The sequence below is a fragment of the Kogia breviceps genome, chromosome 1, assembly GCF_026419965.1.
Source record: "Kogia breviceps isolate mKogBre1 chromosome 1, mKogBre1 haplotype 1, whole genome shotgun sequence".
Lineage (NCBI taxonomy): Eukaryota > Metazoa > Chordata > Mammalia > Artiodactyla > Physeteridae > Kogia > Kogia breviceps.
In genome coordinates this window covers 158,459,108-158,475,636 of record NC_081310.1, presented here as the reverse complement: position 1 = coordinate 158,475,636, position 16,529 = coordinate 158,459,108, and the positions used below count along the sequence as shown (strand labels likewise).

The following is a 16,529-nucleotide window of genomic DNA, read 5'->3' as shown; positions in this document are numbered from 1 at the left end:
ATTTCTGCATTTATGTTAATGAGGGATATCGGTCTGAAGTTTTCTTTTATTGTAATGTCCTTTCCTGGTTTTGGTATTAGAGTAATGTGGGCCTCACAGACTGGGTTGGGAAGCATTCTTCCTCTTCAATGTTCTGGAAGAGTTTGTGTATATCCAGAGCTCAATGATCCTCTTTTCTTTCTTTTTCCCAAGTTCTTTTTTCTTTCTGTTTCATTTTGGATAGTTTCCATTGCTTTATCTTCAAGTTCACTAACCTTTTTTTTAAATATAAATTTATTTATTTAATTTGTTTTATTTTTGGTTACATTGGGTCTTTATTGCTGTGGGCGGGCTTTCCCTAGTTGTGGCGAGTGGGAACTACTCTTTGTTGCAGTGCATGGGCTTCTCATTTTGGTGGCTTCTCTTGTTGCAAAGCACAGGCTCTAGGCACGTGGGTTTCAGTAGTTGTGGCACATGGGCTAGTAGTTGTGGCACACGCATTCTAGAGCACAGGCTCAGCAGTTGTGGCACATGTGCTTAGTTGCTCCACAGCATGTGGGATGTTCCCGGACCAGGGCTCGAACCTGTGTCCCCTGCACTGACGCGCATATTCTTAACCACTGCGCCACCAGGGAAACCCCTCACTAACCTTTTCTTTTGCAATGTATGATCTGTCATTAGTCCTACGCACTGTATTTTTCATCTTAGACATTGTAGTTTTCACTTCTGTAAGTTCAATTTGAATCTTTTTTTATATCTTCCATGTCTCTATTTGGGGGAACATCAGGAATATAGTTATGTTAACCGCCTTAATGTCCTTCTCTACTAATTCTACTGGGTCGGCTCAAGGTCAGTTTTAATTGGCTGATCTTTCTTCTCTTCATGGTTTGTATTTTCCTACTTCTATGTATGCCTGATAATCTTTAACTGAATGGCAGACAATGTGAACTTTTTGGCAGTGATGGGTATTTTGTATTCCTATAAATATTCTCAAGCTTTGTTCTATAATGACAAGAAATACTTGGAAATAGTTTATTCTTTTGGATCTTGCCTTTAAAACATTTTAGTTGGGACCAGACCACATTTAGTTTAGGGTTAAATATTCCCCATTACTAAAACAAGACCTTTCTGAGTACTCTACCCAATACCCCACAAAGTATGAGGCTTTTCAGTCTGGATAGTTGGAAGATACTGTTCCCAGCTCTGTGTGAGCAACAAGCACTGTTCTAATCCCCTCAGATGGTTCTTTCCCTGGCTTCAGGAAGCTTTCCCACATGCGTGCACCACAGTATTGTGCTGAATACTCTGAGGGGACTGTCCATAGATCTCTGGGTTTCTCTCTGTATAGTTTTCTCATTTTTGTTATTCTGTCCTACAAATTCTAGCCACACTGTACTCCCTGGACTCGTCCATCTACTCAACTCTGGGAGTCCACTGCATTCTACTCCCTATAATACCATCTAGAAACTCTCTCAAACTGGAGTAATCATTGAGCTCATCTCATTTGTTTTCCATTCACTGTTGATCCTTCATTACCTAAAAGAAGACATTATTAGTGATTTTTGTGTTTTTGTTTTGTTTTGTTGGTTATTTCGAGGAGAAGATAAATCCAGTCCCTGTTATTCCAACTTCATCAAAAGTCCAGTACAGCTGCTTTTAAAGTTAGTTTAGTTTTTTTAATATTCTAAAATTTCCCTATAATGTATATAATGTATAATGGCTTTCTTTTTAACTCTGTTTGGAATTCCCTGAGCTTCCTGCAACTAATGATCAGCATCTTTGAACATTTCTTGAAATTTCTCAGTTATTATCTCCTAAACTACCACTTTGGCTCTGTTCTATTAAGTCTTCTGAAATGCTAATTAAATCAAAATAATAGGCTGCTAAAATTTGAATGATTTCTTTCCTTTCTAAGTTCCTGAATTTTTTTCAATGCATTCATTATTTTCAATAAAAATGTGCTGAGCACCTACTATGTGTCAGACACTGTACTAAGCAACACAGAAACAAAAATAAATAAGAAGTTAAGCCTGTCCTCTAAAATATTTGGATACTGAAGCCTAGAAGAAGAGAGAAGGCAGACATTTATAACACAGTGTATAAGGTTTTCTGATCAAGCCACTATGGGAGCAGCAAGAAAGTGTACCTATAACAGACTTGTTGGGAAGGTCAAGTAAAAGAGTATTTCTTAGAGAAGATATCTTAGAGATAAGTAAGAAGTTATATAGAATTAATATTATAAAACTTTGAAAAGAAAAAATTAAATAGCTAACATACTAATGAATTTTAAAAAGAAAACATTCTACTTATACTACGTCTATATGAAATGTTCTAATAAAAATCACTGAAAACTCATGAATTCCCAAAGGCTAAACCTTAAAAGGCCCTGCATGATCTGGCCTTCTCCAGCTTCATCTCGTATCATTTTCCTCCTGGCTATCTTTGCTCCAATCATGCTCTTTCAGCTCCTCATATGCCATGTCCTTTCATAACTTAGAGACCTTCATACTGCCTTTTTGTGTAAAATGCTCTCATCCCACCTTTCTATGCCACTCAACCTCTACTTCAAGGTTCAACAAATGTCACTTTCTAAAAGAAACTATCCCTCCTCTAAATTAAGTAAAATATCCCTGTACACTTCCTTAGCACCACAATAGCCCCTTTAATAAAACTCATCATACTTAAATCCTTATTCAATGTATGCCTTCACCAATACTTTAGAAACTCTGAGGACAAGAACCATGACTATCTTAGTCACCACTCCCTAGACCTAACACTTAAGAATTCAATAAATATTGGTTGGACTAACTGATTGTACCTTTAAGCTTAAGAATCAACATACTTTAGGATGAGCAAACTGGTCTCTGAGAAGGTTCCCCTCCTGATCACCTTAGATAAGAAAGGTAATCACAGCTTTCAACGCTATCACTTCAGTTACTACCATATGACTAGACAAATACTTGACTTTTACTTTCACTAATAAAAAATATTTGATATAGTTTTACCATTCAATAAATAAATATTTTGTAAAAAGACTTACCAAAATGTTTTTCTTATGACGTTTCTCTTTTATATGTTTATGAGCTCCCTGGATGTTTTCAATGTGAATTAAGCAAAGTTTGCACAGATATCGGCAATTGGTATATTCTGGTGAGCGCTAAAAAAAAAAGTTGAAAACATTTTTTCAGAAAACAAAAAAAAAAAAGTAAAATTTTTACTATATATGTGAAGGATACAACTATGTAAATATGTGAGACAAAAATATGCAGGGAACGAATACTTTTTAATAAGCAATTCAATACTCATATACCCAGGAGACAGCTATCCTTTTGAAAATAGTCATCATAGGAGATAATATACTAATTTCAAATGATATCATGATAATCCTAAATGTTGGATACTTATCTAATATAACGTAGTCTTCAGAATCCAATGTAAGATAAGAAAGGCAGTATTACTGTTTAGTCTCATTCCAACACTGTCTCAAAAATTGGTCTCAAAATTTCAGTCTTTTTGATCATTATAAAAAATAAAATTCACCCTCAAATTGGAATTTCAAAAGAATGAATTGCAAATATGGAAGACAATTCCAAAATCTGAGTTTTGATAACACTCTACTCAATTACAATCACATGGGAATAAATGGATAACCTCTTGAGTTAACTACTCTGAAGGGAAAAACAATTACGACACATAAAAAGTATCACTCACAATACTTAAATCATACTTTATATATGTATTCTTCAAATGATAAAAAATTAGTAATTCCAAAGTGCCTGTTATATGCTAGGCACTATGCTAGATGTTTGACATATAATTTGTCACTTTAACTCCCCTAATAATCCAATTAGATGGGTATTATCTTCATTTTATAGATGTGAAAAAAAAAGCTCATAGAGCTTGCAACTTTCACAAGGATACAATAATATTACATGGTAGATGCTGAATTTAATTTCATGTATATCTGAATCCAAAGCCAAGACTCCACCCATAAGATGATACAAAAAAAATTTACAAAAACACAGTAAGAGGAAACAAGATGGCGGAGTAGAAGGATCTGCTCTCACTCCCTCTTGTGAGAACACCAGAATCACAACTAGCTACTGGACAATCATCGACAGGAACACACTGGAACTCACCAAAAAAGATACCCCACATCCAAAGACAAAGGAGAAGCCACAATGAGACCGTAGGAGGGGCGCAATCACAGTAAAATCAAATCCCATAACTGCTGGGTGGATGACTCACAGACTAGAGAACACTTATACCACAGAAGTCACCCACTAGAGTGAAGGTTCTGAGCCCCACGTCAGGCTTCCTAACCTGGGGGTCTAGCAACAGGAGGAGGAATTCCTAGAGAATCAGACTTTGAAGCCTAGTGAGATTTGACTGCAGGACTTCCACAGGACTGGGAGAAACAGAGACTCTACTCTTAGAGGGCACACACAAAGTAGTGTGCACATCGGGACCCAGGGGAAGGAGGAGTGACCCCATAGAGACTGAACCAGACTTACCTGCTAATGTTGGAAGGTCTCCTGCAGAGGCAGGGGGTGGCTGTGCCTCATCGTGGGGACAAGGACACTGGCAGCAGAAGTTCTGGGAAGTACTCCTTGGCATGAGCCTTCCGAGAGTCTGTCATTAGCCCCACCAAAGAGCCCAGGTAGGCTCCAGTGTTGGGTTGCCTCAGGCCAAACAACCAACAGGGATGGAAACCAGCCCCACCTATCAACAGTCAAGCGGATTAAAGTTTTACTGAGCTCTGCCCACCAGAGCAACAGTCAGCTCTACCCACCACCAGTCCCTGCCATCAGGAAACTTACACAAGCATCTTAGATAGCCTCATCCACCAGAGGGCAGACAGCAGAAGCAAGAAGAACTACAATCCTGCAGCCTGTGGAACAAAAACCACATTCACAGAAAAGATAGACAAGATGAAAAGGCAGAGGGATATGCACCAGATGAAAGAACAAGATAAAACCCCAGAAAAACAACTAAATGAAGGGGAGATAGACAACCTTCCAGAAAAAGAATTCAGAATAATGATAGTGAAGATGATCCAGGACCTTGGAAAAAGAATGGAAGCAAAGACTGAGAAGATGCAAGAAATGTTTAACAAAGATCTAGAAGAATTAAAGAATAAACAAACAGAGATGAACAATACAATAACTGAAATGCATACTACACTAGAAGGAATCAACAGCAGAATAACTGAGGCAGACGAACGGATAAGTGACCTGGAAGACAGAACGGTGGAATTCACTATTGCAGAACAGAGTAAAAAGAAAAGAATGAAAAGAAATGAAGACAGCCTAACAGACCTCTGTGACAACATTAAATGCAACAACATTCACATTATGGGGGTCCCAGAAGGAGAAGAGAGAGAAAGGACCAGAGAAAATATCTGAAGAAATTATAGTCAAAAACTTCCCTAACATGGGAAAGGAAACAGCCACCCAAGTCCAGGAAGTGCAGCGAGACCCATACAGGATAAACCCAAGGAGAATCACACCAAGAAACATAATAATCAACTGGCAAAAATTAAAGACAAAGAAAAATTCTTGAAAGCAGCAAGGGAAAAATGACAACATACAAGGGAACTCCCATAAGGTTAACAGCTGATTTCTCAGCAGAAACTCTACAAGCCAGAAGGAAGTGGCATGATATACTTAAAGTGATGAAAGGGAAGAGACTACAACCAAGATTACTCTACCCAATAAGGATCTCATTCAGATTCAATGGAGAAATCAAAAGCTTTATAGACAAGCAAAAGTTAAGAGAATTCAGCTCCACCAAAGCAGCTCTACAACAAATGCTAAAGGAACTTCTCTCAGTGGGAAACACAAGAGAAGAAAAAGACCTACAAAAACAAACCCAAAACAATTAAGAAAATCAACATGGCAACATACATATCGATAATTACCTTAAACGTGAATGGATTAAATACTCCAACCCAAAGACACAGGCTTGATGAATGGATACAAAAACAAGACCCATATATATGTTGTCTACAAGAGACCCACTTCAGACCTAGGGACACATACAGACTGGAAATGAGGGGATGGAAAAAGATATCCCATGCAAATGGAAATCAAAAGAAAGCTGGAGTAGCAATACTCGTATCAGATAAAATAGACTGTAAAATAAAAAATGTTACAAGAGACAAGGAAGGACACTACATAACGATCAAGTGATCAATCCAAGAAGAAGATATGTTATAAATATATATGCACCCAACATAGGAGCACCTCAATACATAAGGCAACTGCTAACAGCTATAAAAGAGTAAATCAACAGTAACACAGTAATAGTGAGGGACTTTGAACCTCACTTACACCAATGGGCAGATCATCCAAAATGAAAATAAATAAGGGAAGAGAAGCTTTAAATGACACAACAGACCAGAAAGATTTGATATTTATAAGACATTCCATCCAAAAACAACAGATTACACTTTCTTCTCAAGTGCACACGGAACACTCTCCAGGACAGATCACATCTTGGGTCACAAATCAAGCCTCAATAAATTTAAGAAAACTGAAATCATATCAAGCATCTTTTCTGACCACAACGCTATGAGATTAGAAATGAATTAAAGGGGAAAAAAGTGAAAAACACAAACACATGGAGGCTAAAGAATACATTACTAAATAACCAAGAGATCACTGAAGAAATCAAAGAGGAAATCAAACAATACCTAGAGACAAAGGACAATGAAAACACAATGATCCAAAACCTATGGGATGCAGCCAAAGCAGTTCTAAGAGGGAAGTTTATAGCTATACAAGCCTACCTCAAGAAACAAGAAAAATCTCAAATAAACAATCTAACCTTACACCTAAAGGAAGAGAAAGAAGAACAAATAAAACCCAAAGTTAGCAGAAGGAAAGAAATCATAAAGATCAGGGCAGAAATAAATGAAATAGAAACAAAGAAAACAATAGCAAAGATCAATAAAACTAAAAGCTGGTTCTTTGAGAAGATAAACAAAATTGAAAAACCATTAGACAGACTCATCAAGAAAAAGAGGGAGAGGACTCAAATCAATAAAATTAGAAATGAAAAAGGAGAAGTTACAACACACACCACAGAAATATAAAGCATCCTAAGAGACTACTACAAGCACCTGTATGCCAACAAAATGGACAACCTGGAAGAAATGGACAAATTCTTAGAAATGTATACTTCCAAGACTGAACCAGGAAGAAACAGAAGATATGAACAGAACAATCACAAGTAATGAAATTGAAACTGTGATTAAAAATCTTCCAACAAATTTCATAGGGATCGGAGAGAAGACGGCGGAAGAGTAAAACACAGAGATCACCTTCCTCCCCACACATACATCAGAAATACATCTACACGTGGAACTGCTCCTATAGAACACCCACTGAATGCTGGCAGAAGACCTCAGACCTTCCAAAAGGCAAGACACCCCACGTACCTGGGTAGGGCAAAAGAAAAAAGAATAAACAGAGACAAAAGAATAGGGACGGGACCTGCACCAGTGGGAGGGAGCTGTGAAGGAGGAAAGGTTCCCACACACTAGAAGCCCCTTCACAGGCAGAGACTGCGGGTGACAGAGGGGGAAGCCTCAGAGCCACAGAAGAGAGCGCAGTAACAGGGTGTGGAGGGCAAAGCAGAGAGATTCCCGCACAGAGGATCGGTGCCAAGCATCACTCACCACCCCAGGAGGCTTGTCTGCTCACACACTGGGATGGGTAGGGGCTGGGAGGTGAGGCTCGGGCTTCAGTCAGAAGCCGGGAGAGGACTGGGGTTGGCCGCGTGACCACAGCCTGAAGGGGTTAGTGCACCACGGCTAGCCGGGAGGGAGTCCAGGAGAAGTCTGGAGCTGCCGAAGAGGCAAGAGACCTTTTCTTCCCTCTTTGCTTCCTGGGGCGCAAGGAGAGGGGATTAAGCACGCCGCTTAAAGGAGCTCCAGAGACAGGTGTGAAGATGCTGAATAGACAAGAGACCTTTTCTTCCCTCTTTGCTTCCTGGGGCGCGAGGAGAGGGGATAAAGTGCACCACTTAAAGAAGCTCCAGAGAAGGGCGCGGAGCTGCCGAAGAGAAAAGAGACTTTTTCTTGCCTCTTTGTTTCCTGGTGTGAGAGGAGAGGGGATTAGGCGTGCTGCGTAAAGGAGCTCCAGAAACGGGTGCAAGCCGCGGCTGTCGGCGTGGACAACAGAGACGGGCATGAGATGCTAGGGCTGCTGCTGCCGCCACCAAGAGGCCTGTGTGCGAGCACAGGTCACTCTCCACACCTCCCCTCCCAGGAGCCTGTGCAGCCCGCCACTGCCCGGATCCCGGGATCCAGGGACAGCTTCCCCGAGAGAACACGTGGCACGACTCGGGCTGGTGCAGCATCATGCCGGCCTCTGCCGTCGTTGGGCTCACCCCCACATACGTGCCCCTCCCTCCCCCTGGCCTGAGGCAGAGCCCCCAAATCAGCTGCTCCTTTAACCCTGTCCAGTCTGAGCGAAGAGCAGACGCCCTCGGACAACCTACATGCAGAGGCAGGGCCAAGTCCAAAGCTGAACCCCAGGAGCTGTGTGAACAAAGAGGAGAGGAAGAGGTCTCTCCCAGCAGTCTCAGAAGCAGCGGATTAAATCTCCACAATCAACTTGAAGTGCCCTGCATCTGTGGAATACCTGAATAGACAGCGAATCATCCCAAGTTGAGGAGGTGGACTTGGGAACAAGATATATTATTATTTTCCCCTTTTTCTCTTTTTGTGAGTGTGTATGGGTGTGCTGCTGTGTGAGATTCTGTCTGTATAGCTTTGCTTTCACCATTTATCCTAGGGTTCTGACCAAACTGTTTTTTTTTCTTTTTAAAATTTTTCTTCGTAATAACTATTTTTTATTTTAATAACTTTATTTTACCCTACTTTATTTTTTCTTCTTTCTTCCTTTTTTTCTTCCTTTCTTCCCTTTCTTCCTGTCCTCCTCCCTCCCTTCCTTCCTCCCTTCCTTCCACCCTTCCTTCCTCTCTTCCTTCCTTCTTTCCTTTCTTTCCTTTCTATTTTTTCTCCCTTTTATTCTGAGCCCTGTGGATTAAAGGTTCTTGGTGCTCCAGCCAAGCGTCAGGGCTGTGTCTCTGAGGTGGGAGAACCAACCTCAGGACACTGGTCCACAAGAGACCTTCCAGCTCCACGTAATATCAAATGGCAAAAATCTCCCAGAGATCTCCATCTCAACACCAAGACCCAGCTTCACTCAACGACCAGCAAGCTACAGTGCTGGACACCCTATGCCCAACAACTAGCAAGACAGGACAACAGCCCCATCCATTAGCAGAGAGGCTGCCTAAAGTCATAATAAGGCTACTGACACCCCAAAACACACCACCAGACGTGGACCTGCCCACCAGAAAGACAAGATCCAGCCTCATCCACCAGAACACAGGAACTAGTCCCCCAAACCAGGAAACCTACTCAACCCACTGAACCAACCTTAGCCACTGGGGACAGACACCAAAAACAACAGGAACCACGAAGCTGCAGCCTGCAAAAAGGAGACCTCAAACACAGTAAGCAAAATGAAAAGAAAGAAAAACACACAGAAGATGAAGGAGCAAGGTAAAAACCCACCAGACCTAACAAATGAAGAGGAAATAGGGAGTCTACCTGAAAAAGAATTCAGAATAATGATAGTAAAGATGATCCAAAATCTTGGAAATAGAATAGACAAAATGCAAGAAACATTTAACAAGGACCTAGGAGAAATAAAGAGGAAGCAAGCAATGATGAGTAACCCAATAAATGAAATTTAAAATATTCTAGATGGGATCAATAGCAGAATAACTGAGGCAGAAAAATGGATAAGTGACCTGGAAGATAAAATAGTGGAAATAACTACTGCAGAGCAAAATAAACAAAAAAGAATGAAAAGAAGTGAGGACAGTCTCAGAGAACTCTGGGACAACATTAAACAGACCAACATTCGAATTATAGGGGTCTCAGATGAAGAAGAGAAAAAGAAAGGGGCTGAGAAAATATCTGAAGAGATTATAGTTGAAAACTTCCCTAATATGGGAAAGGAAATAGTCAATCAAGTCCACGAAGCACAGAGAGTGCCATACAGGATAAATCCAAGGAGAAACACGCCAAGACACATATTAATCAAACTATCAAAAATTAAATACAAATAAAACATATTAAAAGCAGCAAGGGAAAAACAACAAATAACACACAAGGGAATTCCTATAAGGTTAACAGCTGCTCTTTCAGCAGAAACTCCGCAAGCCAAAAGGGAGTTGTAGGACATATTTAAAGTGATGAAGGAGAAAAACCTACAACCAAGATTACTCTACCCAGCAAGAATCTCATTCAGATTTGATGGAGAAAATAAAACCTTTATAGACAAGCAAAAGCGGAGAGAGTTCAGCACCACCAAACCAGCTTTACAAAAAACGCTAAAGGAACTTCTCTAGGCAAGAAACACAAGAGAAGGAAAAGACCTACAAGTACAAACTTGAAACAATTAAGTAAATGGTAATAGGAACATATATATTGATAATTACCTTAAATGTAAATGGATTAAATGCTCTCACCAAAAGACACAGAGTGGCTGAATGGATACAAAAACAAGACCCATATACATGCTGTCTACAAGAGACTCACTTCAGACCTAGGGACACATACAGATTGAAAGTGAAGGGATGGAAAAAAATACTCCATGCAAATGGAAATCAGAAGAAAGCTGGAGTAGCAATTCTCATATCAGACAAAATAGATTTTAAAATAAAGACTATTACAAGAGACAAAGAAGGACACTACATAATGATCAAGGGATCGATCCATGAAGAAGATATAACAATTGTAAATATTTATGCACCCAACATAGTACCTCAATACATAAGGCAAATACTAACAGCCATAAAAGGGGACATCGACAGTAACACAATCATAGTAGGGGACTTTAACACCCCACTTTCACCAATGGACAGATCATCCAAAATGAAAATAAATAAGGAAACACAAATTTTAAATGCTACATTAAACAGGATGGACTTAATTGATATTTATAGGACATTCCATCCAAAAACAACAGAATACACATTTTTCTCAAGTGCTCATGGAACATTCTCCAGGATAGATCATATCTTGGGTCACAAATCTAGCCTTGGTAAATTTAAGAAAACTGAAATCGTATCAAGTATCTTTTCCGACCACAACGCTATGAGACTAGATATCAATTACAGGAAAAGATCTGTAAAAAATACAAACACATGGAGGCTAAACAATACACTACTTAATAACGAAGTGATCACTGAAGAAATCAAAGAGGAAATCAAAAAGTACTTAGAAACAAATGACAATGGAGACATGACGACCCCAAACCTATGGGATGCAGCAAAAGCAGTTCTAAGAGGGAAGTTTATAGCAATACAATCCTACCTTAAGAAACAGGAAACATCTCGAATTAACAACCTAACTTTGCAGCTAAAGCAATTAGAGAAAGAAGAACAAAAAAATCCCCAAATTTAGCAGAAGGAAAGAAATCATAAAGATCAGATCCGAAATAAATGAAAAAAAAATATGGAAACGACAGCAAACATCAATAAAACTAAAAGCTACTTCTTTGATAAGATAAACAAAATTGATAAACCATTAGCCAGAGTCACCACAAAAAAAAAGAGAGAACACTCAAATCAATAGAATTAGAAAGGAAAAAGGAGAAGTAACAACTGACATTGCAGAAATACAAGATTATTAGAGATTACTACAAGCAACTGTATGCCAATAAAATGGACAACCTGGAAGAAATGGACAAATTCTTATAAATGCACAACCTGCCGAGACTGAACCAGGAAGAAATAGAAAATATGAACATATCAATCACAAGCACTGAAATTGAAACTATGATTTAAAATCTTCCAACAAACAAAAGCCCAGGACCAGATGGCTTCACAGGAGAATTCTATCAAACATTTAGAGAAGAGCTAACACCTATCCTTCTCAAACTCTTCCAAAAGATAGCAGAGGGAGGAACACTCCCAAACTCATTTTATGAGGCCACCATAACCCTGATACCAAAACCAGACAAAGACATCACAAAGAAACAAAACTACAGGCCAATATCACTGATGAACATAAATGCAAAAATCCTCAACAAAATACTAGCAAACAGAATCCAACAGCATATTAAAAGGATCATACACCAAGATTAAGTGGGGTTTGTTCCAGGAATGCAAGGATTCTTCAATATATGCAAATCAATCAATGTGATACACCATATCAACAAACTGAAGGAGAAAAAACACATGATCATCTCAATAGATGCAGAGAAAGCTTTTGACAAAATTCAACACCCATTTATGATAAAAACCCTGCAGAAAGTATGCATAGAGGGAACTCTCCTCAACGTAATAAAGGCCAATATATGACAAACCCACAGCCAGCATTGCTCTTAATGATGAAAAACTGAAACCATTTCCACTAAGATCAGGAACAAGACAAGGTTGCCCACTCTCACCACTCTTATTCAACGTAGTTTTGGAAGTTCTAGCCACAGCAATCAGAGAATAAAAAGAAATAAAAGGAATCCAAATAGGAAAAGAAGAAGTAAAGCTGTCACTGTTCGCAGATGACATGATACTATACATAGAGAATCCTAAGGATGCTACCAGAAAACTAGAGCTAATCAATGAATCTGGTAAAGTAGCAGGATACAAAATTAATGCACAGAAATCTCTGGCATTCTTATACACTAATTATGAAAAATTTGAGAGTAGAATTAAGAAAACTCTCCCATTTACCACTGCAACAAAAAGAATAAAATATCTAGGAATAAACCTACCTAAGGAGACAACAGACCTGTATGCAGAAAATTATAAGACACTGATGAAAGAAATTAAAGATGATACAAATAGATGGAGAGATATACCATGTTCTTGGATTGGAATAATCAACATTGTGAAAATGACTCTACTACCCAAAGCAATCTACAGATTCAATGCAATCCCTATCAAACTACCACTGGCATTTTTTACAGAACTAGAACAAAAAATTTCACAATCTGTATGGAAACACAAAAGACCCCAAATAGCCAAAGCAATCTTGAGAATGAAAAATGGAGCTGGGGAAATCAGGCTCCCTGACTTCAGACTATACTACAAAGCTACAGTAATCAAGACAGTATGGTACTGGCACAAATACAGAAATATAGATCAATGGAACAGGATAGAAAGCCCAGAGATAAACCCACACACATATGGTCACCTTATCTTTGATAAAAGAGACAAGAATATACAGTGGAGAAAAGACAGCCTCTTCAATAAGTGGTGCTGGGAAAACTGGACAGGTACATGTAAAAGTATGAATTTAGAACACTCCCTAACACCATACACAAAAATAAACTCAAAATGGGTTAAAGACCTACATGTAAGGCCAGACACTATCAAACTCTTAGAGGAAAACATAGGCAGAACACTCTATGACATAAGTCACAGCAAGATCCTTTTTGACCCACCTGCTAGATAAATGGAAATAAAAACAAAAATAAACAAATAGGACCTAATGAAACGTAAAAGCTTTTGCACAGCAAAGGAAACCATAAACAAGACGAAAAGACAACCCTCAGAATGGGAGAAAGTATTTGCAAACATATCAAGAGACAAAGGATTAATCTCCAAAATATATAAACAGCTCATGCATCCCAATATTAAAGAAACAAACAACCCAATCCAAAAATGGGCAGAAGACCTAAACAGACATTTCTCCAAAGAAGACATACAGATGGCCAAGAGGCACATGAAAAGCTGCTCAACATCACTAAGTATTAGAGAATTGCAAATCAAAACTACCATGAGGTATCACCTCACACCAGTTAGAATAGGCATCATCAGAAAATCTACAAACAACAAATGCTGTAGAGGGTGTGAAGAAAAGGGAACCCTCTTGCACTGTCGGTGGGAATGTAAATTGATACAGCCACTATGGAGAACAGTATGGAGGTTCCTTAAAAAACTAAAAATAGAATTACCATATGATCCAGCAATGCCACTGGGCCAATATCACTGATGAACAGTGATATTTCTCTGGGCATATACCCAGAGAAAACCCCAATGTTCATTGTACCACTATTTACAATATAGCCAGGTCATGGAAGCAACCTAAATGCCCATCGACAGACGAATGGATAAAGAAGTTCTGGTAAGTATACACAACTGAATATTACTCAGCCATAAAAAGGAACGAAATTGAGTCATTTGTTGAGACATGGATGGATCTAGAGACTGTCATACAGAGTGAAGTTAAGTCAGAAAGAGAAAAACAAATATCATATATTAACGCATGTACGTGGAACGTAGAAAAATGGTACAGATGAACCAGTTTGCAGGGCAGAAGTTGAGACACAGATGTAGAGGACAAATGTATGGACACCAAGGGGGGAAAGCCACGGGGGTGTGGGGATGGCGGTGCGCTGAATTGGGTGATTGGGACTGACATGTATATACTGATGTGTACAAAACTGATGACTAATATGAACCTGCTGTATAAAAAAATAAATTTCAAAAATTAAAAAAAAACAATAAATACATGTTGAATTTTTAAATATTGTTTCTAGTGTCTTACACTGAAATTGCAGTAATGCTTAATTTTTATCTCAGATTGACTTTCAATAGGCTGTAACTCCTGACAAAAAGATTCTCACTTCAGAATATAACATAATTTCCTTTAAATAGGAAACTTGCCCCAAATTTAGAAACAGTCCTGCCACAGACTAAAAATAAATACAGCCTTCATTTATAAAGTATCTATCAACCTTACAACATCCGTATGAGGATTCCCCATTTTACTAGCAAAGCAACTAAATCCCTAGAAGTAAATAATTTGCCCAAGGCAACAAGCAAATAAGAAAATTCAGCTCAATCTAGTCATTTCAATTCTTTAGTTTAAAACTATTTCAAATCTGTCCTTATTTAAGAATGAATTAAGCCCTCACAGACTTCTTTCTCTCAGTTTCCAACCACAGCTACTTCTTAATTCACCAAGTATTTTCTGAGCTCATACTATGTCAAATATTTTTCTAGGAGGTGAGGATAATAATGTAAACAAATGAAAATCCTTGTCTTCATGAATTGACATTCTACTATAGGAAGACAGGTGATAAAAAAACAAATGTACAAATAAATAGGAATGTGGGGGAGGTGTTACCTCCTTTTTAAAAATAGTCATCATTGGGGTTTCCCTGGTGGCGCAGGGGTTGAGAGTCCACCTGCTGATGCAGGGCACATGGGTTCGTGCCCCAGCCCGGGAAGATCCCACATGCCACGGAGCGGCTAGGCCCATGAGCCATGGCCACTGAGCCTGCGCGTCCGGAGCCTGTGCTCCGCAATGGGAGAGGCCACAACAGTGAGAGGCCCGCATACCGCAAAAAAAAAAAATTTTAATTTAAAAAAATAAATAAAAAATAAATAAAATAAAAGTAGTCATCATTTATTAATAAAATGTCTTGAAGTGAAAGACTGAGCTGTGTGGATATATGAAAAGACATTCCAAGCAGAGATAAATGTGAATGCTAAGGCCCTGAGGCAGGAATGTGCCTAATTTGTTTGCAAAATCACAAAAAGGCTACTATGACTGGAACAGAGAGGTAATGGGGGTCAGATGACAAGACCCCTCATAAGGACTCCAAGTTTTATTCTAAGTGTGAGGGGAAGGTATTGAAGGCTTCTGAGCAAAGAATTACAAGATCTAATTTCAAACAGATCACTTGCCTTCTATATTAAGAATAGAAACAAAATGAGTCTAATGCCATTATGAGCATACTACAATAATCCAGATGATGTTGGTTGGCTTGGTTCAAGGTAAGAGTGGTGTAAGTGGCAAGAAGGGTCAGATTCAGGAGTTGAAAGCATAAACGCAGAATTCCTAAAGCCATGCATATAGATGAAGTCACTACAGCAGTCATGAGAGCACTCATTAGACAATCTTTTCAATTGTAAAATGTGAGCAGACAATGACGCGTCTGGAATCTTTTAGTAAGAAAAGCTTGGTATAACACTGAATGGGGAGCCAGAGGCCTGAAATGACATCTCAATTGATCTCAGATAAATCTCTAACTCTTGAGCCTGCTTCTATACCCATAAAATCAAATAATAAAAACTGCCCTACTTGATAAAATAATTCTATTCTACAAGTAGCTAATCTTTATTTTGTGCTTAGCACATACCAGGCACTGTGTTAAGAACTTTACTTGTATTCTTATTTAATTGTCATAGCCCAATAAGCGAGGTGTCCATTTAAATGATAAAGAAACTGAGATTTGGGGCTTCCCTGGTGGCGCAGTGCTTAAGAATCTGCCTTCCAGTGCAGGGGACATGGGTTCAATCCCTGGTCCAGGAAGATCCCACATGCCGCGGAGCAATTAAGCCTGTGTGCCACAACTACTGAGCCTGTGCTCTAGAGCCTGTGAACCACAACTACTGAGCCCACGTGCCACAACTACTGAAGCCCACACGCCTAGAGCCCATGCTCTGCAACAAGAGAAGCCACCGCAATGAGAAGCCCGTGCACCACAACGAAGAGTAGCCCCCACTAGCCG

The 16,529-nt window shown here is 39.1% G+C and overlaps 1 protein-coding gene across 17 annotated transcripts in view; it reads right to left on the bottom strand.

The window, feature by feature from the left end:
- Window positions 1–16,529, bottom strand: part of TUT4 (terminal uridylyl transferase 4) — a 142,210-nt gene that overhangs the window by 83,773 nt on the left and 41,908 nt on the right. For 14 of the 17 annotated variants that reach the window (XR_010835555.1, XR_010835556.1, XM_067007605.1 and 11 more), the window contains one exon: window positions 3,020–3,136. The exons of the other annotated variants lie outside the window; for them this stretch is intronic. Coding sequence is in view for 12 of the 14 variants with exons in the window: in XM_067007605.1 (XP_066863706.1) it covers window positions 3,020–3,136 (117 nt within the window). In the remaining 2 variants the exon portion in view is untranslated. The remainder of the gene's footprint in view (window positions 1–3,019; window positions 3,137–16,529) is intronic. 17 annotated transcript variants of the gene reach the window in all.